The 26,491-nt window shown below is 33.4% G+C and overlaps 4 protein-coding genes across 6 annotated transcripts; 3 read left to right on the top strand and 1 right to left on the bottom strand.

Moving 5' to 3' along the window:
- Nucleotides 1-621: 621 nt before the first annotated feature.
- On the bottom strand, nt 622-5,730 carry LOC102587980 (ras-related protein RABE1a). The gene is made up of 9 exons (XM_006341002.2): nt 5,621-5,730; nt 5,370-5,484; nt 3,203-3,275; nt 2,491-2,591; nt 2,272-2,337; nt 1,814-1,911; nt 1,654-1,716; nt 1,485-1,577; nt 622-1,055 (listed from the first exon to the last, which is right to left on the bottom strand). Exons 2-9 carry the CDS (start codon nt 5,440-5,442, stop codon nt 972-974), a joined length of 651 nt encoding a protein of 216 aa, XP_006341064.1. The 5' UTR covers nt 5,443-5,484; nt 5,621-5,730; the 3' UTR covers nt 622-971.
- A 7,825-nt stretch (nt 5,731-13,555) lies between these two features.
- On the top strand, nt 13,556-17,282 carry LOC102587659 (soluble inorganic pyrophosphatase 4). Of its 2 annotated transcripts, none has more exons than XM_015305983.1 (10): nt 13,556-13,667; nt 13,748-13,802; nt 14,865-15,042; nt 15,151-15,179; nt 15,626-15,691; nt 15,771-15,878; nt 16,286-16,351; nt 16,425-16,545; nt 16,699-16,780; nt 16,909-17,282. In XM_015305983.1, exons 3-10 carry the CDS (start codon nt 14,907-14,909, stop codon nt 16,949-16,951), a joined length of 651 nt encoding a protein of 216 aa, XP_015161469.1. In that variant the 5' UTR covers nt 13,556-13,667; nt 13,748-13,802; nt 14,865-14,906; the 3' UTR covers nt 16,952-17,282. The 2 variants fall into 2 exon arrangements, with proteins under 2 accessions (XP_015161469.1, XP_006341063.1); XM_006341001.2 differs by having other exon boundaries at nt 13,557-13,667; nt 14,898-15,042.
- A 988-nt stretch (nt 17,283-18,270) lies between these two features.
- Nucleotides 18,271-22,443, top strand: LOC102587339 (uncharacterized). 2 transcript variants are annotated; one of them, XM_015305981.1, is made up of 3 exons: nt 18,271-19,009; nt 22,124-22,132; nt 22,166-22,439. In XM_015305981.1, the coding sequence occupies exons 1-2, from the start codon at nt 18,375-18,377 to the stop codon at nt 22,128-22,130; spliced, it is 642 nt and encodes a 213-aa protein (XP_015161467.1). In that variant the 5' UTR covers nt 18,271-18,374; the 3' UTR covers nt 22,131-22,132; nt 22,166-22,439. The 2 variants fall into 2 exon arrangements, with proteins under 2 accessions (XP_015161467.1, XP_006341062.1); XM_006341000.2 differs by having other exon boundaries at nt 22,124-22,443.
- Nucleotides 22,444-24,045: 1,602 nt separating this feature from the next.
- LOC102587010 (histone H2A-like) lies at nt 24,046-25,115 on the top strand. Its single transcript, XM_006340999.2, has 2 exons — nt 24,046-24,339; nt 24,650-25,115. Exons 1-2 carry the CDS (start codon nt 24,145-24,147, stop codon nt 24,890-24,892), a joined length of 438 nt encoding a protein of 145 aa, XP_006341061.1. The 5' UTR covers nt 24,046-24,144; the 3' UTR covers nt 24,893-25,115.
- Nucleotides 25,116-26,491: the final 1,376 nt, after the last annotated feature.

The raw sequence follows: 26,491 nt of genomic DNA, 5'->3' as shown, positions 1-26,491 counted from the left end.
AAAAATAAAAGAAAGGGGGGGGGGGGGGGGGGGGGGGGATTTCTCACTCAATTCAATATCATGTTCTAGGACATTTTTTCTTAATATGTTCGTAGTTGGTTAAGTTTTTCAACGTTTCATGATTAAACCAACTAAATGTCATCTTGAAATATCAAAAATGTTTTTTTCAATTCTATTTGATTGGGGACCCTCCAACAGAAACCTCATCTTTTTTGTTATCAATAAATTCTCCCCAATGCCCTATCATTCATAAAGAATATTGATTGTTGAGAAACTAATTTTTGCAAGTTCGATAAGGCCTGAATAAAATTTCAAAACAGTACCCTAAAACTTGAAGAAAAAAACGCTAAAAATGAAGAAGTGCACTGCTTTAAGTTATGCGTATTTTTGTTCAACAATTCAAACCATTTTGTTAACTTGATTTTGACTTTAGACAAAGGTAATGTAAAGAAACTTTTGAATCTCATATTCTTAAACTAAAGATACATAGAAATATACTAAAGTACTCTTAAATATTACGATCTTAAATATGTCATGTGAAAAGTAAGAGTTAAAGAGTTCTCCAAAAAATGATCAGAAAACAATTCTTTGTAAAATTGTGCTCAATTTCATAGACTTGAATTTAGTTGAACAATATTTGATTGATAAAATGGCAACCCCTAAGAACAATCTTAAAATGCAAATACCCACACAAAAACCCCTCCAAAAGTTTGTACAAAAACATTAGAAGGCAGTTTGTCCCTTCATTTATATTAGTCAAAAAAGTGGTGAGCAATATACTGATAAAAAAATTTGCAAATACTAAGAGCTGCCACCAAATACAAATAGATATTGGAAGAAAAGTGCTGTAAAGAGAGAAATACAATGAGAATGTTATATAAAAAAAAGATTAGTTTCAGCCCTCCCACTAAAATGGTCATTTTAAGGATGTATTTCCCATCATCCTGGCTTCATTTGCTGTTATCGATATTTTAAGAACCACAGCAAGCTGATTTTTGGGCGCCTTGTGAAGATCCTGCTCCCTGGTCCGGTTGATTTATCCTGATGGTCTGAGGCTGCAAAATTCATGAATGCACGAGTCAGTCTGCGAAATATTCCATGTCTAGGAAATGGAACAAGATAACATCGTGCTGATGTAGAGTATTTGGAGAAATGAAAGATTCAAAGTGATGGGATGCAATAAAGACTGAATTTTTCGCACTTATAGGAACCTGGAAGGAAGTTATTCTGTATTAGGGAAACAGGACAAATAGAAATTTAACAAATTAGTGTGCACTTCCACCTTCCGTTTAGTTTTTTAGAACGGAAGGATCTTTGTCCAACGTTTTCATACACCAACATTTCACCCTCAAACTCTGTCTTGTCAAAAGTCAAATCAATAGAAATATCAATCGTCTCTCGTTTCTATTTAATTTCAGCATTCAAACTTGTCAGCCAGCATAAAGTATGCACACTTTAAATGAACTTGGTTTGGAAAATAATACCTCAGCCTTTGAGTCAGATTCGGCAAGCCTTTGTTTTATATCCCGAGCTATGGAAAAGAAAACCTCCTCAACATTCATATTTGTCTTGGCACTCTGCATTAAATATTACTAGGATTTAAGAGAATTGCAATTGCAAATAATTACAATGCTGGCTAACAGTTCTACTTACAGTTTCAAAGAATTTAATGCCATATTCATCAGCAAGTGCTTGACCCTTGGATGTAGGAACAGCCTAGAGAAAAGGTGTATCACAACTCAGTTGCTCAATAGCACGTATACAACAACATACAAAGATCAGCAGATAAAAGGAGCTAGAGAGGAGAGAGAACCCTTTTGCTTTCATCCATGTCAGCCTTGTTGCCGACCAGAATTTTGTTGACATTGTCGGAAGCATGCTGTTCAATGTTTCTTATCCAGTTCCTGATGTCTAAACATGTGCACAAAGTTAGTTTTGACCTGACCAACAGAAGTGTACACTATTTTAGTGCATGATAAAAATGAATAGCTTCTCCATAATCTTAAAGGCCATGCTTCATTAAACTGCTTCGTTATAAAGAGGAGGGGCAGAAGTCATAAAAGTAGAACATATAGTTTCGTTGGCAGATGCCTGATTAGAAGGGATTGGAAGACGGAGATTCTCTTGTCAAGACCTCAAACATGTGGTAATACTCCTAGAAATCAACCCCTCAGAGCTTATAAAATCATCCACAACGTAAAAGGAACCACTCATGAATTGACATAACAAAAAGTTAAAATTCCTCTCCCCCAGTGTAACAAGGGAACTTACTGTTAAAAGATGACTCATCAGTTACATCGTACACCAGCAATATACCCATGGCTCCACGGTAGTAAGCTGCAAAGGCAGTAAAATTACGAAAAATGTGAAGTTGACATATTAATGCAGCAGAACAGAGTACTGACTTGGTCTATGTTCGCCCAAAAGAAATATCAAATGACAAAATAGCAAGAAGAAATGAAGAACGGCATGTTTCACCCACAAGCTTACCAGTTGTAATTGTTCGGAACCGCTCCTGACCGGCGGTATCCCAGATTTGCAGTTTGATTCGTTTACTGTCAAGCTCTATGGTCCTTATCTTGAAGTCAATACTGTGAAAGAAAAGTTTCAATCAGAATAGGTCTCCCGAAAAATAAATACATAGGCAAATAATAATTTGTTTGTGTAACAATCCATCCACGTTTTTACTATCTCTTGAAACCACTGTAGTCAACTTACATAATCTACATTCCTAGTCAAGAGGTTATGTACTTTACTTAAGAAACTTCACCTTATGGAAATCTTGCCTTCTTATTTGATAAAACGTGGTAAAACAAGATACCTTTCTTATCAACTGCTCAACACATTTTCTTTATTTAGATCAATTTATGTTTGTATATCTTATGTTACCTTTGTCATAAAAAAAAAGGTTTGTATTTCTTGATCACCTTTGAGGTACAAGTGCTAAGAGAAAAAACAAAAGAGCAATACAAGAGCATGTGGTGGTAGTGGTAGTAGCAGCATGTTGTTCACATTTTCATTATGTAAACTTAAGTTAAGAGGTTTGTGCTACTTTTCCATGAGAATTTATTATCTTATCAAATTCCTAGTTCATCTATCCTTTTATTACATTTGAGTTACAAGTGCTTTAAGAAAAACACCAAAGAAGAAGAAGATGATGAGATAACGACAATGTGTTCCTTAAAATGTAGAAGATGATTACCCAATAGTTGTGATAAAACTGGTCGTAAAGGAGCCATCTGAGAAACGTAAAAGAAGGCAACTCTTACCCACACCTGAAAATTCAAAAAGAATCTATTATGTCATCTTTCAGAAGGACTAAACTATTAATAGGAAATTTCAACATATTAGCACAAAAAATGAACAAGCTGTTGAAACAAAAAACACTAAACAGCTATTGATCTTCAGCATAATTTGGAAGGTAACTGATATGCATAATGATGGCAATGTTCTTGATATAGTGCTGCGAGAATATTTGAAAGTGAAAGCAAATGAATAGTGCTGAAAATCTAGCCAATTTTGTCTATATGTCCATCTTCAAACTTCTGAGCATGCTGGCACAATGATTGACACCATCTGTTTTCAACAATTCGGCTACAGCCTACCTAAAACGTATTCCTAGATTCTAACTACTAGTGCAAAATCTCGCAGATTCTTATACAACATGTAATTAAATTTTGCAGGCACTGACTTATTTATAAATCCTTTTTAACTGACTTATCTTATTATCAAAGTAAATGTTACAACTTACAAGCACTAAAAAAACAGAAACCGAGTTGAGGCTACAAAATACAAAAGCTACTTATCCACTGATCTAGCCAAAATGTTGTGTAATTTCTATCACCCACCTTTAGTTTGGGAAATGACTGGAATTCTTCCCACTATCTATAAATGTTGCTTCCAAATAGTATTTCTGTTGGACATATGTGAACACCTTGGAATCCAGTGAACCTTCATTCCCATATTTCATGAGAACAACAACTTTCCAGATCATTTTTATTGTCAATCTCCAGGGCCATTTTAAGAGTAAACTTTTACTCTAGAGTCTAGAACTTTTATATTTTCATCTCACTTCATTGACCACTAGATCACACCCTTGGGTGTCATGTTTTACAAATCCTCGATCATGTCTAATATTGTATCTACACTATGCACAACAAGAGGAATGGGAGGCATCTACTGTTGGTGCAAGAATATAGTCTGAAACTTATATCTACCAGATTTTGAACCCAATATAACCAGTTCACAGACATGTTTATACATGCATCAAATAAAATTCCAATAGATAATTAATTTGGTTAATGTAGTATTTCTTTTACCAATTTTTCTCTCTATCATTTAACAAAACATAAATGAAACAGAAGCATAACAAGAAATGTATAAAATTGTTAAGAAAAAAAAGATCAGACAAGAAAATGAATAGAACTTAATAAGAAAAATAAAAAGATAAGAAAGTCGAAAATGACTTAAACAACCAGAAAACTGACCTAATCAGCATCAAGTCAATTTTTATGTAAAGAGATGGTCCACGACCTGACTCAACCCGAAAAGCTAGCTCTAAAAATTGCCCAAGTACATTTAAGAAAACCATCAATCCATTCTCCAACTAATGTGGGACTCTAACCTATTCTAACACCCCCTTGACAGTTCACGTTCAGTTCCAACTGGACATGGACCGACAGCCCCAACAAGGATGGACATGGCTCTGCCTCCACGTAAAGATATGGCCCCAAAAGTTATCTCATGATGAGAGGATTGCGCAAGTCCATATAAGCAAACCACCAATTCATTCTCCAACCAAACTTAATAAGCATCCATTAATATTTTCCTTCCTAGTTACATAAAATTACCAGCAAATGAAGCATAGTGTCAACCGAAAGAACAATACTAACAAAGCTAACAATAAGTTCTTCAAGCTCTAGTTGCACTTCATGTCCCAAAGAAGCAATCAAAAATCCTAACACTCTTCGATCGACAGATGTTCTCTAGCATCACTGCACACATTTTTGTTATTACACATATACAAAAACCGCGACTTAGAACTGACGTATAAGCCATTAAAGAAAACTAAACAAAAATAAGCTTAACATCACAGTTCTACACCTAGATCGCAGCGCTACACACCATTAACCTTATCCCAAACATCTCATATACTATAACTCTACAAAATTTGATCAATCAACGTAAATATAAAATATAATTATACATAGAAAAACTATAAAAAGGCTGTTTCATGCACTAAACGCTATGTGCAGGACAAGTTTTAATCAATCAACTACATTTCTACAAAAATCTAGTTTCCATAGCTCGAACACATAACCTCAAGCTCAATATACCTAAAAAAAAATTAAAAAAAAAAAAAAACTTACCGCTGTCGCCGATCAAAAGGAGTTTGATGAGGTAATCGTAATCAGCTCGAGCTCTAGCGGGTGGAGCGGCCATTAGAAATTATTTCTCAGAAAATGATGAAGGGAAACTCCAACCCTAGATATACAAACAAAACAAAAATCACCTTAAAACCTGAAAATCAAATCAAATCAAATTTGAATAAAAAATTAACTCGTACATATATACGAAGATTTATACATAATTATATTCATATAAACATACAATTACATACCGGGATCGGAGAAACTGAAAATGGAAGAGAAAGATATGAAAATATGTTTGAGATCTAATAAATAGAGAGGCTGTAAAAAAATGAATAAATATTATAGGAGGGAAAGCGTCTTTGCAACGTCAGTCACGTCGGCACCGGTCGGCCGTAGATTTTTATTTATTTACTTCTCTTTTGTACAGTCGACTCATTTTAAATGGGTCGGATGGATCGAGTCCTAAATAAATTTAAATATTAATTATTTGAAAACAATCATTGCGTCTTAAAATAGATAATGAGTTTAATGATCGTGAAAGCTAACTAGATGACCGACATGGGTTGTAGTGCACTGGTGGGAGTGTTTCAACCTTAACTAGAGGTTTTGGGTTCAAGCCCTCAATGCACGGTCCGATTTTAGTCAGAGCTCCAATGTGGACTCCAAACACCAGGTGGGAAACCAAAAAAGAAAACTAACTAGATGAATATTGAATAACTTTGATGTTTGTTGCTATAAGTTGAGCGATTATTCAAATATTGAACTTCTCTAATGGGTGTGACTAAAAAAAAGGTCTTGGGTTCAAGCCCTCAATGTGCGGTCCGATTTTAATCGGAGCTCCAATGTGAACTCCAGACACCGGGTGGGAAATCAAAAAAAGAAAGAAACCAAAAAAGAAAACTAACTAGATGAATATTGAATAACTTTAATGTTTGTTGCTATAAGTTGAGCTATTATTCAAATATTGAACTTCTCTAATGGGTGTGACTAAAAAAAAAATATTTAAATAAGTTAGAAGAAGCATAAATTAATAACAAAATTACTTATTTTATTAGGTGGTTAAAGTCACCTTCTTTGTTTTCCAATTCAAATGTTGACTCTTCATCACCTCTCAATAATTTGGTTGTATAAAAATGGTATCACGGTCGTTTGGGTTGACTCAATTAATTTGGACGGTATCTATATGGACGATTCGGGATTGATCCTCCTCAATGTCTTCTGAGTCGAGCTTATCGCATAAGACTTGTCTAGTGTGGTTTATATCTTGTATGTGGTTTTGCAGGCTATTACATAATGGATGGTTTACCCAGTGTGTAGAAAATGCTCATCGCAGAGGGCAAAAATTGTAGCAACTACGGGGTTATCCTGCGTTAAAAAAATATATTATCGTGTAAAAGTATTTCAATTACATAAAATGGAACTAAAAAAATATATTAGTTGAAGTTGAAAAAAAAAACATACTTCATCCGAAAATTTTAAAATGTTTTGATTGAAATCCCTCTTATGTCTAATTGTTTTCATCATATGGACATTTATTGAAATTGCTATAAGAAAACCATGACAATCATAGAACAACATGTATCTATTTTGTTAGCATAATCATGTTTTTTTTCCACTTCCTTATCAAACTAATTATTCCTGTTACTTTGCTAAAACAAATTATTCTGAGTCGAAAATTTATTAAAAAGATTTTTTTCTATCCCAATATCATATTTTTTAGACATCACTTGTAAAATTGCAGCGATATGATTGTTCAAAGCAGACAAATCCATAAGGCCCAAATCACCCTTCTATAGACATTACATATCTAATAAAATCATGGGCCAAGGCCCACAGTAAGCGGAGCTTGGGCCAGGAAAGCTCATCTTATCTTAGCCTAGGGACATGGAAAATTACGTAATTACGCGATTTAAGATAACATAATCTCTAAAAATTAATATCATCTGAATTAATTATAAAAATTCCATTTTTTCCTTCTCTCTTAACATCCGGATACATCACTCCACCTCTTTTAGATACATTATAACTTTTTGTGTATAATGTATCTAGTACAATGTTATTGTTGATACATAACCTCAATTATTTCAAAACTAAATCAGTATGAATCTGGTTTAAGCTATGTATCTGGTAGATAACTAATGTATTGTTTGTTATGTATCGGGCGAAGCAACAATGTATTCACGATTGAAAAATCCGAAATTATTGTAATCTATAAAACTTTTGAGATAGGATGTAATTAGCATCCAAAAATTTTGAAATTTTTGTACTTTACACTAAAAATTAACTTAGATGACCAGCTTTAGATTGCTTATTACTCCCTCCGTCCCATTTTATATGTCACCTTTTTACTTTGCACTTGCATTAAGAAATGATGTAATTTTACCCTTCTGCCCTTAATTAATGTTTTCTTAAGTCAACTTTATTAATAAATGACAAGATTAATTAACTATTCTATCAAGGGTATAATAGGCAAAATTTGGTAATTTATGCATAAATTTTATAAAATTACAAGTATTGTGGTCCAGCTATTTATAGAAAGCGATGACATATAAAATGAGACGGAGGGAGTAATATTTTGTCAATGTTTGAACTATAAACTAGAAATGGCTATTTCTTAAAAGTGAAAATAATTTTTTTAATGAAAGTACTTCTAACTAAAACACGAAAGAGCTTCAACATATGTAAAATATTACAATGATGTTAATGTATACATATTTTTTTAATTATCGATGCATAGATTTCAAATTCATTATTTTATAGTGCCACAAATAAAAACATGTCTATAAGCTGTCAAAACTTCAAATGGGACCAAACTTGTTAATACTCTAATAATTACATTACATTAGAGAATGAAAGAAAAGCTTTAAAAAGAATTAGTGTATTTGGTACAAAGAAATTTTGGTTAGTCTTAAATCAAAGAAAATAAGTTGGATAAAAATGAGAAAAATAGTCGCCCTAGCGAAACATGGAAAACAAGTACTAGGAAAACTTACGCATCAAACTTAATGTATCAATATTACGTATCTTATTAGACTTTAGTGTGTCTAAATACATTCAAATACGTCCAGATAGATGTATATCAAGATATATATAGTTAAAATTAGGTGTAACTTATTTTAGACATATCGTATCCAAGTGGACTCGCATGTATCTGGATACATAACAAATTTCACCCGCCTCCCTCGCCTATTTCTCATCTCGCTCGCCACTTTCCTATGCATCTAGTATCCAGATGCATGTGAATCACATCAGATACATACAAGTGTATATTTAGTGTCATTCATGTGTATCTGGGATACATAACAAATCTTGTTCGTCTCCCTCTCCATCTCGCTCACCTTTCTCCCTATTTTAGGTTATCTAGTAGCAAAAATACATGCATCTAAATGTATCTTCCTTATTATATGATACGAAGCTCTTGTTGATGGTAACATACGTAATATTCAGAAAGTATAAATAATAGTAGTATATATGGTAGTAAAATATGTCTAATTATGTAGTCTAACAAGTATTATTAGTGACATTTCAAGTTCATCGTTTCCTCGCATTCATTCGACTATCACCTCCACCCATTTGACCATTCCATCCCTAACCACACTTCCCATCCTATTCCATCTTCATATTGTTTACATATAAGTGCTTTTGGTATAATATTATTTTGTTTAGTTTCCATATACTAGAAAATAAATAAAAAAACTCATTTATTTTTCATTAAAATATTATCTACCCACCAAACACACACTACAACAAAAAAAGCATTTTGCGGTAATTATTTAGCAGTGATAATAAAATTGTCGCTATAATTATATAATAGTATCATATGAATATCTATAACCAACATTTTGTATAAATGTTGTTAAAGATTTTAGTGACTCAAAATGCAATGGTATTAATTTAATTGTTGTTGCTACAATAAATATTATCACAAGAAAAAATTATTATCACTAAATATCTCGTTTGTTGTAATAACACCGAGAAGAAGCATAAATTGACCAAAGATTAATCTATTTTTTTAATTTACAAAATCAAAGATCCACACAAATTATGTTTAACATTGACAAGTCTTCAATTAATGTTTGACGTGGTGATTATAACATTGACCCATTCACATTCACATCACAAATAATATAAATTAAAGACCAAAAAAGTACGTATAAAGATTAGGTCCCCTTAATCAAGCAAGCAAAGGCGTGTGGTGCAACTGTCAAACATTTTAATAGTATATATTATTAAAAAAATAAGGTCTTAATTAAGTTATTTGTCTTATAGTGTGTAACTTTTTGTACCGTCACGTTAATTAATTTAATTAAGTCAAATTTAGGATTGAACTTCAGGTTATGAATTTTTGGACGGCGCTTTTGAGTGATACGTGTTTGCGATTGGGGTTCAAACTTAAGTTTCATATATATATATATCGTAAAACCACACTAAATTAATACTCGGTAAATTAGTAACCTCTCTAAGATAATATTTCCTCCGATCCCGACTTAGGCCAATGGAAAAAATCTATTGTTTTTATTTTTTGTTAAAATTTAAATCTAGTTAAAACTCATCTCTAATTTTTCCTATTGCATACTAAAGTTTCGATGTTGTCTTTTCGAGCTGTATCATAAAATCGTGAAAAGTCGACATGTGATAAGTGTTTTCTTATGCGTAATTGGTTTCAAATGTATTGTATTATCTTCAATTTCATCATCAACAATGTTTTTTTTCGATGATATCTACAATTTCTTCTAAACTCTGGAATTCGGAATATGAATCTCAAAACACTCTTTTAATTAATTAATAAATATTAATATATCGATTAAATAATACCTATAATAATATTTCATGGTCCACATATATTAATTTAGTGGGTTTTACTGTATTTTGATGAATCTTTTAATATATAAGTTTAAGAAAATCTAGTAGTTTTCTTCTATCTAACTTTGCGTATATATATCAAAATATATATTGAGTGTAAACTTAATTATTACTATATATATTAACTTGAAATATTACCTATAAACTTTAAATTCAGAATCTACTTTATTAATTACTAAAATTTTTATAATATTCCTAGTGGAAGATAGACTATGATGTATCAACTTAGACCTTGGATTTCATCAAATTAATTTGGAACATTCTTTAATTTTGTTCTTGTATTTATTTAATTAATAAGAAAAGTTGAGAAGAATAGATGTGTCAACAATAAGGAAAGGTGGGTGGAGTCGTTATAAAGAAAAAGTCACATGCATGCAGAAAATAAAAAAGAAAAAAAGAGAAATTAAAGTGGGACAATATATATCTTGAATAAGAAATTACTTCAACGCTACTTATTCCCATTCCCACTCATATATTCCATCTCCTCCTTTATTTGCGAATATTAATAAATTATTGGTATGTTTGGTACGAGAATAAAACATCTCAATTCAAGTAAAATATATCACGATACATATGAAGGGAGAATACAGTATAAGGAAAATAACGGAGAAAAGAACAATAATAACAATAAACAAAAAATATAATTTCAGAAACATTTATATACATAATTTAGGCGACACAGTAGTCTACAAGCGTGGAGATGGATGTCGGAGATAGGGTGGAGAGAGCAGGGTGTTGTGAAACTTATTTTTCTTACTCGTAAATTATTTTCTTAATTTTTAAGAAACTTAATTATTTTTATAGAGAATGTTTTTTCTTTTCAAAATATATAACTATCAAAACATGAGAAAATTCAACTCTACCAGAAACATTTTATGTCATCATGAAATATACATTTGCAATAGTGACAAATGCTTTCATTGTGCGCTAGTTGCGGGTGAATTCAATATTATTAAGATAATTGAAATTCATATGTAATTACTACCTTTTAAAAACTCAATGAAAAATGTTTTTTGCCAATTTTTTTAAATCTTAGTAATCTCCTAGTCAATGCTGACTCGATCTATCTTATCCTCCCATAATAACTATATGCAAAAAAAAATAAAAAAAAATAAATAAATATAAAGTAGATATTTGAAAATAATGTCCTATGTTTCATGTTTGCAAGCAAAGAAATATTTGAACATTTCGCCAAACTAAAGATATTTTTTGGTTAAAGAAAAATAAGTGTCATCTACTAATTTTTTAAATAATCCCTATTATAGTACCAAACATGGGATATTAAAATTGAACAACATGCCAAACACAAGATATATTTTTGTTAAAGAAAAATAATAAGTTGTTTCCACGTCTAAATTTGGACTAAATGCCCAGACCTTTAATTACTTACTTTCAGATGTAAAGTCAATTTAATTAATTTTTAAAGTTAAATTAGATTACATTAATTTGATATTTCAGATTAAAAATTTAGATAATCCACTACATTGCAAATTTTTACATATCAATATAATTAAAAAACATAGCAAAATGTCAGTCAAAATTCTTATCGTTTGACCCAAAAATAAATAAATAAATTGTAACAACTAAAAGGAACAAGGAAAATACCATTTAATTTTTTCATTTAATGTCGGAATATTTTTGGTTCAGACTAATTTTCTTTCGTCTAATCACATAAAACCAATATATCAAGACAATTTGTATGATTGCTCGAAATCAAAATTCTACTAATGGTGAAAAAATCCCACAATTTTTGAAATCGATATTCAAAGATATACTTCTTTCCTCCTAATATTAAATAGGGAAATTTGTATAAAATAGCAAACTATTAATTCAAATTAAATGCTATAATCACAGTTTGATTTAATTGTAATCCGTAACAAACTGTTGTCATTTCGCCTCTCTCCCTTAATTTCTTGCTCGCCACTCTCGTTTCTCGCTAGGCAATCTCTCCTCATCTCTCTCACTTTATACAACACACAAATATATAAAATGCGTTTGTGTGTGTATAAAGTGAGAGAAAATTGTATATATACGTATCTTTTCGTTCCCCTCTCTCCCCTCTCCCAGATCTCGCTCGCCACTCTCACTCGCCTCTCTCACTTTATACAAACACAAGTGTATAAATTGCGTTTGTGTTTGTATAAAGCGAGAGAAAATTGTATATATAAATACGAATACATATATTTCGTCCTATACACTTATGATTATATAAATACAAATCTTCCCATGCCCATTTTTCTTTTGTCTTTCTCTCTTTCTTGCTTTATACAAACACATATTATACAATTGATTCTTTTGTATGTGTATACCGAAACACAGAGGCGTATCCAAGATTTTGAGATGATGGGTGCACTGTTATAAAAAGGTTAGATCTATGATATAAATTTGATCAGTTCGACATTTAGGTTTTTACTACTGAAAACCGTTAAAATTTTAAAATTATAGGTCTAAACTTAATTCTTATATATATATATATATACCAATTACCACTTTAGAGAAGTGTTATTTAATTTTAGAAAGAAAAATAAAATAAGATAAATATAAAATTCAAATTTCTAGCCTTGCGGAACGAATTGCACCCAGTCATAATCACATTATGTGATACTTCAAGTGTGGGTTCACAAATCTATAATTCAGTATATTTTTTTAAATATAACACTACTATATATGATCTCGGGAGGGGGCCATGGGTTCACGTGAACCCGGTGACCCCCCTTAGATACGCCTCTGCCGAAACAGATTATACAATTGCTTCTTTTATATATGTATAACGAAATATACATATTAATAGTCATAGCAAACATAAAGTTTGTTATGGAGCGCAATTATGCAAACTATAGCTATAAGCCTATAACATACAAATATAATTTTTATATTTGCTATATGTGAAAGTTGTTCTACTAAATATCACTTCTAAATTCACAATTTAACACCATTTCACTTTGTAATAATATCTTTCATGAGTTTTTCATTTCTAAATTTATAATATCAAATTACCTAAACCGTTTTTTTACGTTGATATAATTTTTATCAAGTTTATTATATTATCAAAAATTAAATGAAATAAATGACACGAATATTCCCTCCACCTCTCAAACTTAATCCCTTTTAACGGCATCTTCCCACCCTACATTTCCCGTCAAATCCCCAACCTCCACCGTTAGGAACTCCGTCACTATCACCGTTTTAAGTCCCACAACACTCAATAAAAATCCTCCACGTGTCCAAGTATTTATAATATTCGCTTCTAATTTAGAATCTTCCCTCTTCAGAAAAAAAAAGTTAAAAAAAATAAAAGATGAAACGTAAGAATTATGCAATTTATTTTTTTAAAGCTTTGAGCTGTTTAATAAAGCTTTAAAATGGTAGAGTTTTAAGAGCGGGAAGAAGGAGAAGAACGCGTTTTACACCTTCATTACTCAACTTTCTAGGGTTTATTCTCTTTCTCTTTTTTTTTTCTTCTATAAATACTCTTTCTCGGTTTGCCGTTGTTCATACGCTTTGTTTTGTAGATCTGAGCTGTGTGCTTCCACCGACGGTCTTAGTTTCCTCCTTCATTTGCTTCAGGTATCGATTGTTTGCTTTAATGCGTTTTCTGTTCAATGTGCTAGTGATTCTTCGGAAAATGTGGTTGATGATCTTCATTTTACTCGTTTCAGCATTCATTTCTGTTGTTTTTTTGTTTTGTAGTAATGTTTTTAGGGATCGGTTACATTTTCTGCAGTTTTTGCTGATATGATTGGTTTTTGTTTGGATGGAGTGATGTTTTTGTAGTTAGGACTTAATTTCCTTGTTCATTGCCCGTTTTTTTTTTTGAAGTTTTTTGGTTGAAAATGATTTTGTTTCTTCAGGTGAGGATCGCTTTCTTCACGGCATTTTTTTCTCTACTTCTAACTGATATATAGTGTATTTGTTTCGTTTTCGCTCAGTTTTTTTTTGTTCTTCGTGAATGTCTCTGCAGTAAATGCGTTTAAGCACAAGAATTCTATAGTGTTCCATGTTTTCTGCTTCCGTTTGGTTCTGCTTTGCGTTCTGCACGTATTTCATGAATTCATGTACGGAAATATAGGGAGTGATCTTCGGTATGTTTATAGATTTCTGAGGAGTCAATCTTTTGGACTCCGTGGTTATTATTGACTCTACTTAACTGGAGTTACTGGCAATTGTTCTGTTTGTTTCTTCTGAAGCTTACTAGTTGTAAAGTCCTTACGAAGAGCTTTTGTTCAATTATACATAGGCATCTATCTACCTAGCAGGTTTCTGATTTTGTAATTCCAGCAATCAGTGTTGTATAGCTAGAGCTAAAACGAGATAGATCTGGCATTGCCGGTTGTACATATAGACAGTATAGCAAATTATAACCTCTATGTCAAATGTATATTGTATGCTTACATTACCTGTTAGAATAAGGTCTTTTTATTTGTTCACAGGAAGATAATAATTTTTGATATTATAGAAATATAAATCATGACTTATATTTCCTGTCTGGTTAAGTTTTGTTTGTTCCATTCCGAGTCTGGGTCATTGGTCTATAAAAATACAGATATTTCTTACCTGTTGTTTTGTTGGACAACTTTATTTGATGCCTCTATCCGAAAGCTAACATTTTCTTTTCCTATACCTATGGAGATTCTTACTTGCTACTAATACCTTGATGTCCAGCTAGCAATTATGGTTCCACCTATCGAAACTCAAGTCAAGTCTCCAGTGTCTCAGAAGTTCTCCATTCCACCTCTTAATGAAAGAATACTCTCTTCTATGACACGGAGATCAGTTGCAGCTCATCCTTGGCATGATCTCGAGATAGGTATTTTATAAATTCTGTAAAGGGAAACACCATTCCTCACAGTTGTGCAAAAAAAAAAAATGGCTCCTGGAATATTCTTCATGAGCTAAAATTTGTGTTTTGCTGCAGGACCTGATGCTCCACAGATTTTTAATGTGGTAAGGAATCTTTAAAACTTTCGAACTGATATTTAATATGGTTGAACCTTCATATTGGTTATACGAATAAGGCAATTTATGCTTCATGTATATGCTGAATAATATTTAGCTTAGGTGATAATTGATATCAAGTCCAAAACATATTGTAAATCTTCAAAATTTTAATGAGCAAGCATGATTGATTTTCTAGGCCGACTCATGTTAGATAGCTTAGATCAGCTGCTGCCAAAATTGGAGTCTTGGCTCTGGCTTTATGCTAACTTTTTTAAGTTAAGAGGTGTTTTGCTTCTTGATAGTAATCTGTAAGTTCTTCACTGTGTAAAGTTGATTTTTCACCTAGGTACCTTGGGACTTACAAGAGGCTAATGTATGGTTGAAGTTATTTTTGTTACCACATACTTGGTTGAGATGTTTTTGTATGTTAACCTACCAATTGGTTGGTGCAGGTGATTGAGATCAGTAAGGGGGGCAAGGTGAAGTATGAACTTGACAAAAAAACTGGACTGATCAAGGTATAAGCGGTATATCTTGAAACGAGTAAAATTGTGAAATTTTAGCTGAGTGACCTGAAACGCTGTTTCATTATTCCAGGTTGATCGTGTTCTTTATTCATCAGTTGTATACCCCCATAACTATGGGTTCATCCCTCGTACACTCTGTGAAGACAGTGACCCTCTGGATGTCTTAGTCATCATGCAGGTGAGCTGATAATCCTTTCCCATTGTCCTGATAAACAACACACTTGCGGATATTTGCTGATAGTTGAACTGCAGCTAAGGGTCCAAGACTTACCTATAACTTACATGTTTGTGTGCCAAACCTATATCTACTACTACTTAAAAACGGTGCTGGATACAGAAAAGTTGATCTGGTCCTGGTGTTAGGTCTTATTATAGGCATTTGTGATCTCAGTTATTGCTCTAAATTATGTGGACATTTTGTTACCCTATATATAACCTATTGATTTCTGTATTATATGTCTTTTTATCTATATGCTATAAAACTGTCGATTTTCTCTATGAACTGTGCTTTTTTTAAAAAAAAAAATAAGGGGATGCCTATCAACAGTTATTTATTCTCTTGATTCTTACCATGCTAATTTACAGGAACCTATTCTTCCGGGGTGCTTTCTCAGGGCTAAAGCAATTGGTCTTATGCCCATGATTGATCAGGTACTTATCTATGGTTAAAAGTAAATTTTGTGTCCCCAATCTCTTCCATGTATTAACTCTAGTCAGAACACAGGGAGAAAAGGACGACAAGATAATTGCTGTCTGTGCTGATGATCCTGAATATAAGCACTACACTGATATCAATGAGCTGCCACCCCATCGTTTGGCTGAGATCCGTCGTTTCTTTGAAGATTGTATCCTTTTCCAAAATCACAAATCTTAAGAGCAGCATGTATTTTAATTTCAGATGTTTATGAATTATCATTATTACGTTCATTTACTGTTTAGTGTGTGCAAGCATGAATAAGAACTTGAGTATATGGTTTGGTCCTTGACTAATGTATCAGACAAGAAAAATGAGAACAAGGAAGTTGCTGTTAATGACTTTCTTCCATCCGACAAAGCCTTTGAAGCCGTCCAGCATTCCCAGTAAGTAACACCTACCACCATTTCAAACATGACCAGAAGTTCAATTTTTCTCCCTTCTGCAGTATGTTATGTTAACGAGAATTCATATTATGTTCAGCTGCTTACGTATAATGTATTTTTTTTCTCAGGGATCTGTATGCAGACTACATTGTGGAGAGCCTGAGGAGATGATAGTCTCTTCATCTTCCTCAAGTCGTGAATGACCGTCAACATTACATTTCTCATACTAATATACCATATAGTAGTGCTTCTCTAATATTTCGTCTACTTGTACTGCTAAGCACAGTTATATACCATGTTGCATGAGCATATAACATGCTATATATATATATACAATATGCTTGTATTATCTACTGTATGGGAAATTACTCTTCCATACAGTACGTGATGATGACGAAAAGGAAACTTCACGTTTCCCCTGGTCAAATTTTGTATGATTTGAACTATCTCTTATTTGTCCGGTTTATGAAATGGATTATAAACGAAGTTAAGTTTGTATGCACTCTGTTCTGTTCCTTGAGTTTAATGGCGTCTATTGGATCTGTCCAAACTTGGTACTAGTTGTGAAGTTTATTCGGTTTGTATTATTAATGAAATATAGAGCGCAATTATGCAAACTATAGCTATAATATATAAATATGAATTTTATGTTTGCTATATGTGAAAGTTGCTCTACTTTTAATCATCCACGAGAATCACTTTTTTTTTTTAATAATAGAACTCAGCTTTTATCGTCCAAGGGAAATCATTAAGTTCTGTGTTGAAAATTGATCGAAGGGGATAACTTAGTTGGTTTGGAGGGTGGTCATTCGATATCCCCTCAATGCGTTTTGAATTGAGTCTATCGCATAGAGTTTGCCTAGTGCAATTTACACCTCATGTGTGGTTTGCAGGCTGAGTTATTATCCCCTTAAGAAATAGTAACTGACACGAAAAAGATCGTGACAAATATTATAGATAACCTGACAAATCATCATATACAGTAGTCATTATAGATAAAATCATAATCAAAATGTAAAAGAAACTGTTAATAATAATCGAACTCAAAAAACAAACAGCTACATGAGTAATACTTTACTCGATTACTGGTTCACAATTAAACGGATTAAATTAGGGATAATGTGAGAATGAAAATCAATTTCTATCAACTGTTACTAATACCCCTAATATTATATATCCTAAGCCTTTGTGATTTGTTTGGCCAGTTTTTTGAAAGATCAAAAGTATTCATTTCTTAAAAAATTATTTATTTTGAAGAATAAAGGTGTTAGGTCCATATTTTCATTTAAAAAATGTAAAACAGTAGTATAAGCTAATTTTCATATTTCAAGCAGAAGTTGAAATTTTTTAAAACTAGAATCTCAAAAAAAAAGAAAAAAAAAAAGATTATCCCTATTAAAACTATTCTTTACTAAATTAATACTATTATTTTTAAAAGCATTTCTTTTTCAAAAAACAATTCATATAAAATAAGATATATTTCAGTTTTCACAGCTTCCTCCCTAATATTTTGGTTCCAATAAACCCCCAAAACCTCTGCTTAAACCCTTCGAAGTTCGAATCCCCCAACCACCGCCAACCACCGTCAACCGCCATGAATTCCTTTAACGCCACCACCCCAAACTTCGACAACCTTCTCCTCCAGTCCCTAATGAACCGTCTCCAAATTCGTCCTCCTTCAAACCCAACTTCCTCCTTTTCCCCACAATCCCTCGAAGATCTCCTCTTCAACACTCTCCCTTTCTCCGACGAAGATGAAGACGACGACGATAAGGAGTCTTCTTCTTCCAAATCTCAGCTAGCGAAAGAAGAATCGAGGGTTGAGAAAGAGATAATCCGGACAATTTTAACTGGAAAAACTGATTCGCTAAAACCAAATTCGGGTCAAGCTGTTGCTATTGGTGAACACCATATATGTATCGGGTTTCATGAGGATACGGGTTCGGATTATCGGGTGTGGGAGTGGCATGGTCATATCATGCTTTTTGATGAAGAAAATGGGTATTCACCTGAATACATATACGGGAATTACTTTGAAAGAGTTAATGGTAAGCTTATGAAGAAGAAACAAGAGGAGAAAGAAGAAGAGGAGAGTGAGAAAGAAGAAAAGGAGAGTGATGAGAAAGAGGAGAAGGTTGGGAATTTGGGGTTGAGAGAGTTGATATCATCAGGAGATTCGAATAATGAAGGAAGGATTCTTAGGAGGAATATGAATGCTGGCTCTACAAGGTTTATACTGAATCAACGCTTTTTCGCCTTTTAGTTTTGTTATACTAGTTCATTTGCATCTATGCTTCATTGGTGTTTTGGTTGAGTATTTAGCGTGTTTAGATATGTTGTTTATTGTGTTTCAGTTATCGCACTATTTTGTTGTTATTGTTCCTTTGTGAACGCGCGGACTACTTTACTTGTTAGTTGTTATGTTTTCTTTACTGTCGTTTTTTCTTGTCATAACTACTTTGATTTGCTTCCCTTGAGCTGAGGGTCCTTCGGAAGCATTCCTCTCTACCCCATGAGGTAGGGGTAAGGTCTGCATACACGCTACCCTCCCCGGATCCAACTTGTGGGATCTCACTGGGTATGTTGTTGTTGTTGTATAATATCAGGACACTTTAGATATGTTTGGCTGTTTGCTTGTTCTGAATTGCAAATGTGCATCCCATATTAGTTAAATACATCGTCATTAAAAGTCTATTTCAGCCTCAAGTTCTTAGATAACTTCCACTTTTCCTATATATATCAATAGCCTTTTCTTCGAAGTTAATAACAAGATGCAAATTAAGGAATTGCGGTCCATATGTTAAGATCTTTAGAAGTATACTACTCTAAAATGTGACTGTTAACACAAAAAAAGGGTAAATGGTTGGATGGTGAGTGAAGTTTGTCTTCAGAAGCCAGGGCAAAAATAAACCTCCTTCTGTCAAATTCTGATTTTTCTTTTCGGAGTAGAGGATCGTCAACAATATAAATGAAAATCCACCAGTTTCTCAAAGAGTTCTGTATCTTAGTTCTGGTTGAACACCACTAAGTTTGCTGTTAATTAGAATGAGGGAACTGTTATCTTTATCTTCAAAGAAACTATTATCTTATGTCAGTTTTCCAAGAACCAGGATTAAGAGTTAAGGCTATTAGCATACTAAAGTAGCAATTTTATACATTTGAAGACAATATGAACAACTAGATACATAGCATGTTATCCTCAGCATATTGGGTGATGCTTTGGAGTGACATCTTATCTGTGCTAAGCCAGTAAGACTTGGCTGAGGAGGAATATAACTATATAGTGCAGCACTTAGTGATTTAATGTGTTCCCTAATCTTTGAACTGGGCTGAAGTAATGCTTTTATAATCTGAACTCTTAGGGGTTGTTTGGTTGGTGGGACTTGGATAACAATCTTGAGATAAAATGCGGGATTATTTAATCCCGTGTTTGGTTATGGGTATTAATTGGTCCCCATAACCAATTGTACTAAAATGGTGGGATTATCTATCCCATATAGAAGGTAGAATATCCTTGTCTATCCCATCCCGGTAGCCTGACGACCCCTTAATATGATACAAGGACTACAAAAACAGTTAGCTCTTTGCTGGATCCATGTCAAACGGAGTACAATAGTAACCTGCTCATACACATTGATGCCAGAGAGACTTAGCGATCACTATATAGGGTTGCCTCCTCTACGGTCTCAATTGTAATTGACGCCAAAGATCTTCCAAGAAAGTAAAGTCACTGAATAATCTATGATGAAGCATTTTCTTTAACCTGTTTGTGTGTACTACTCGTTAATTTTTGTCAGATTCTTTTAAAAATTTACTTGTTTGTTTAATTTCTTTCATTATCTTTACTGTGTGTCCACACACATAAAATATTGAGGAGGAACAACCCCACATATGGATAATAAAACTATTCTAGTTATTGAATTAAAAAAAAAATGTTGCGAGTCACTTTTTAGTATTTCAGTGTTTCCTCCATTTTAAAAGCAACAACAACATACATTCAGAGTTTGCTTTTCCTGAGAACCCAACTAAAAAGAGTTAAAGTGTAAATAACCAAAATAATTTGTTCAAAACTGTGCAAAATTGAATCGTTAATGCTGAAGGTAACAGATGGGAATTCAGTATATTGCTGTTTATTTATGCTGATTCATATATTGTTTGAATGTAACAGTAAATAGAAGTAGAGAATAGAGGCTGAATATGCAGTCTTAAGATCGAGCTTGCATTTCATATTGCGCCAACTTTTTCCCAGCAAAGAAGATCTTTTGCTTTAAATAATGCCTGACCCATCACCTGCCTCGTCCCTTTAAATTAAGTCTTAGCCTACCCCACCCTACTCTGGTCCACTAATTGTCGCCCCGCAGCACTCTGCCCCGTTAAGGATTTGACCTGCCCTGTCCCACCTCTTCCCTCCCATATCAACATCCCTAGTCTTCTCCCTATACAAAATGTGGTTATCATACAACAAAATTGACAATATTGTGTTGCTATAAGAGCTTCAAAGTGTGAAAATGTGCTATGATTTTTTGTTTTACTCTAACCCTTCATTGTAAGAACAGGGACTGATCTAGAAATGGGTTTTGAAAGGGAGTGGTAGGGGGTGGGGAAGGAACTATTGAACCAAACCTTTACAAAACACCATAAGATAATATATTAGTTCTTAATACAAAGGCATATCCAAGTAAGAGACTTCTATTACTTTCAACAACAACAACAAACCCAATGTAATCCCATAGGTTGGGTCTGGGGAGGGTAGAGTACACAGACCTTTACCCTACCTTGAGAGTTGAGAAGGTAGAGAAGTTGTTTCTGATAGACCCTCGGCTGTGAAACGAACGATGAAAAAGAGGCAGCAGAAACAAGAAGAAGAAAATAAGATATAGAGGCCAAAGAAATAGCATGTAGTAATAGAAATCTAAAGATGAGGAACAAAAGAAGACTAATACTAATACTCTGAGAATGGAAACTTCTATCACTTCCGTAGGAATATATTTATCTCATAGCTGATCCTTCATAAGATCTGTTGCGTACATATAATGATGGGACTCTCTACTAACCCTCTAGGCATGCGTATTTGCTAGACTAATAATTGAAGATCTTTATCTCTCCAAATTTTAGTTAGCATCCATTATCTTTCACTTGATGCATTCGTCCTATATGATGTTTTAACTTACTAGTTGCTTCTTGTGTGCTTGAATGTGGTTTTAGCTGATTTTTCTCCAATTTCTCCACTTCTAATATTTGATTGTTCTTTTGCGCTACGAAGAATGTTTTACTCTCCCTCCTCGTTTCTCCTCGTATCTGTTCATTCTTCTTGACTGAGTTTTCCTTGTTACAAATTGACAGGGTCTAGAGGTTTGCTGTTTTACACCAAAGAAACAATTTGAGGTTTGCTGCGTATTTTCGCTTGGCTGCATGGAGATTTTTTACATTTCATTTTCCCAAGCTACTTGGTGTTGTGTTAAAATAGCATATTTGCAAATTGTGATCTTGCATGGTCTGAAATATTGCATTTGCAAAGCAAAATTGGAGCTCCTAGCAGATGAGAATAGTTCCTTATTTTCTTTAATTCTCTCTTAATTTTTTTCAATTTCTTAATTACAAGGGAGGTTGAAAATCTGTTACAGAATAAGCTACTCTTCTTTCATGATCAAATGTTTTTGGAGTTTTTGTATGTAGAGAATGCTTTTAGCTCTCATCCACTGCTCTAGCTAATTGTCCCTTTTTACGTGTGATTTCTATCTATGGTCGTGTCTAAGGGCATATCATTTGAAGTAGATATTCATCCCATTTTAAGATCGTTTTTGTTTTAGTTAGTAGATTTTGAATCAAATTTTAAAATTTATTTTCAAAAATTTTTTTGGGCGAAGAATTGTGATCTTCAAAGTTTTCGGACTTCTACTCATAGAATTAAAAAAATGAAGTAAAATGCACATGTAAACATAACTTCAAATTTTGAGTATTATTACTTCAAAACTCATAATTTTAAATTACACGTAAGAAAGCGATGGCCGATGAGATGGAAAAAAAATATTTTCTTTTAGTACAAAAATATTAGTGATGTCCTTAATAAAATTTAACAAGAATGCTCTCTTATTATTGTGATATCTTCATTATTTTTGTTTTATTTTTTCCATTCAAATCTATTTTGATATGTGTTATATGAGTTGACAATCTTTCAGAAACATATCTCTCCGCCTTTTCAAAATAGGGATAAAATCTGTATATTCAAGAAAATGAGAAGGTTTTCAAATCAAATATAGTAAACAATGGTGTTGTTTCAATAACACTAGCAAACAATTTAGTGTAATTAGCACGTGTCTTGCATACCAGATACGCGAGCGAGATAAGAGAGTGACAGCAAGATAGGAGGGAGGCGAGGGGGCGAGATTTGTTTATGTATCCTAGATACATGTGAATCTACTTGGATAGAGTGTATCTAGAACAAATTAACCTAATTTTGAGTCCATACATTTCGAGATACATGTATCTGGACATACCAAAATCTGGTAAGATTCATAATATTACAACATAACTTGTATTTAAGTAATTAGATTATATACTAGTGAGATTATTGTAAGTTACCCTTAAATAAAAAGTGTTGGCCCCGACCCCGGTCCGGCCCCAATCAAGCCTCAAGGGTCAAGAGCTTATATGGGCCAGGCTTATACCCCTAGTTTTAAATGGGTTTGAAAAATCCTATTCCAATCATATCCCAATAATGGGTTGGGTTGGGTTGGGCTGACCTTATGGGCTAAGCCCATTTTGACGGTTCTATGTATTTGTGTATAGTAAATGAACTTACAAATCGAGTTGCTAAGTTCTGTGTATGTTTTACTTTTTCCCGATCTCTGTGAGATTATATTAAATATGTAGTATTCTTGTATCTATATAGCAAAAGTTTGATTTGATATTTTTTTTGAAAAAAAATGAATCAAATTATTTTAAATCAATTTTCAATTTGTTAAATTAATTAGACTTGATTTATCAATTTGATTGATTTTGTGGTATTTACTATATTAGTATATTTTTTTTGTGAGTCCTTCAATTTTTTATAGGAAACCTAAAAGCTTAGCTTATCCAGTCTGTCAACATCACTCAACAAAGTCACACGTGTTCTCCTCTCATTGGTCAATTTATAATCACACGGATCGTCAGCATTCTCATCTCACAGCCGTAGATTTAACCCAAAATCGAACGGCTCAAAATACTCTTCTCCCAAGAAAGTCCATTTCTTCAAGCACAAACCTCATATATAAAACGTCAGCTTACTGTAACTCAAATTCAATCACAATCAATTCAAACGAAAGCAATACAAATTATTCATTGAAATTATCATTTGGGGTTCAGTTTTTTTGAGCTAAAAAATGGAGAAGAAGGGTGCTGGAGGAAGAAAAGGTGGTGGTCCAAAGAAGAAGTCAGTTACAAGATCTGTTAAGGCTGGATTACAGTTTCCGGTGGGTAGAATTGGGAGGTATTTGAAAAAGGGTCGTTATTCTCAGCGAGTTGGAAGTGGTGCACCTGTTTATCTTGCTGCTGTGCTTGAGTACCTTGCTGCTGAGGTATATTTCTCTAAATCTTGAATTTTTAGTATCTGGGGTTTGTTGTTAGCTAAAATTGATTTTTTTTTAGTATATGGGGTTTAGGGTTATGTTGAGGGTGAGTGTGGGATCTGGAAAATTTCACTTTTAGCTCATGTTTGATGATAAATTTTTGAAATTGAAACTTGAAAATTTGATTGAATTAACTATGAAGTTATTATAGATAATGGAATTTTTGCTTCTAAGAGTGTTTCTAATTTGCTTGAATACATTGGTATATGTGCAAATTGAGAATTAGTGTTTTGGTGTTGATTGTCTTCTCTTTGTGTAGGTTTTGGAATTGGCTGGAAATGCAGCAAGAGACAATAAGAAGAACAGAATTATACCAAGGCATGTTTTGTTAGCTGTGAGGAATGATGAAGAACTTGGAAAGCTTCTAGCTGGTGTAACCATTGCTCATGGAGGTGTTCTTCCTAACATCAATCCAATTCTTCTACCTAAGAAATCCGATAAAGTTGGAAAAGAACCTGGTAAATCACCATCTAAGGCTACCAAATCACCACGAAAGGCTTAAATTTGTGAAGAGCAACACTTCTCGTTTAACGATGTAATGGACACTCTACCAAAGTTGCATGATTTAGGATTTTATGACTTGTGTTTGGTTCAAATAATCTGTCAATGTATGTAGGTTTTGGTATCTATTTTCTGTTTGTAGTAAGGCTTAAAAGTACTTGTTTTATGTTTTGTAAAACAAATCATTTGCAGTTTTATCAAGTATTACTTCAATGGTTATATGTTGTGAAAGGAAATTTCTTGTTTGTGTAGTGAAGTTTTAGAATTATGTTGGAGTCTTGTGATGCCTTTGGATTGATGGTAGTTGACAAATGTTCTGCCTTTACTGTCTTTTCTCAGTGAATCAGTCACATAGTCTGAAATAAGGTTAGTGATGGAAATTTAGCTATCTTTTGGTTGAGTTTTTTTGGGGATGGAATGCTGTCCTGTGGTAGTACATGGATTCTCGAGGGCATAAGCTTCCTGCTTCCCTGTTCCAGCCAATCCCCCGTTGAATCGAGGACTGTCATGAACCAAATAAGGTTAGTGATAGGAATATATCTATCTTTTAGTTGGGTTTTGGGGAGTTGGAATGCTCTCGTGTGGTAGTACATGGGTTCTCGAGGGTATAAGCTTCACCCGTTGAATTGAGGATTGTCATGAACCAAATAAGGTTAGTGATGAGAATATAGCTATCTTTTAGTTGGGTTTTAGGGAGTTGGAATGCTCTCGTGTGGTAGTACATGGGTTCTATGGGCATAAGCTTCACCCGTTGAATCGAGGATTGTCATGAACCAAATAAGGTTAGTGATGAGAATATAGCTATCTTTTAGTTGGGTTTTAGGGAGTTGGAATGCTCTCGTGTGGTAGTACATGGGTTCTCGAGGGCATAAACTTCACTCGTTGAATCGAGGACTATCATGAACCCAATAAGGTTAGTGATAGGAATATAACTATCTTTTAGTTGGGTTTTGGGGAGTTGGAATGCTCTCCTGTGGTAGTACATGGGTTCTTGAGGGCATAAGCTTCACCTGTTGAATCGAGGATTGTCATGAACCAAATAAGGTTAGTGCTGGGAATATAGCTATCTTTTAGTTGGGTTTTGGGGAGTTGGAATTCTCTCCTGTGGTAGTACATGGGTTCTCGAGGGCATAAGCTTCACTCGTTGAATCGAGGACTGTCATGAACCAAATAAGGTTAGTGATAGCAGAGGCGAATTTAGGATTTTTCGAACAAGGGTGCACCAAGTAAAATGTATTGAAGTGAAAATTGATCCTTAATCTTCAAGGTCAAAAGCTCAACATTAAATCATGTGGACCATTTAGACTTCTTGTAGTACGGGTGCCAAAATATAATATTATACAAATTTTAGAAAATATATATATAAAATATCTAATTTTACGATGAGACCATGGGTGCCAGTGCCCTATTTTTTGGCTCTAAATTCGCCACTGAGTGATAGGAATGTAGCTATCTTTTAGTTGGGTTTTGGGGAGTTGGGAATGCTCTCGTGTGGTAGTACATGGGTTCTATGGGCATAAGCTTCACCCGTTGAATCGAGGATTGTCATGAACCAAATAAGGTTAGTGATGGGAATATAGCTATCTTTTAGTTGGGTTTT

This window comes from Solanum tuberosum, unplaced genomic scaffold (genome assembly GCF_000226075.1).
Source record: "Solanum tuberosum cultivar DM 1-3 516 R44 unplaced genomic scaffold, SolTub_3.0 scf00021, whole genome shotgun sequence".
Lineage (NCBI taxonomy): Eukaryota > Viridiplantae > Streptophyta > Magnoliopsida > Solanales > Solanaceae > Solanum > Solanum tuberosum.
This window is presented reverse-complemented; position numbering and strand designations above follow the sequence as displayed.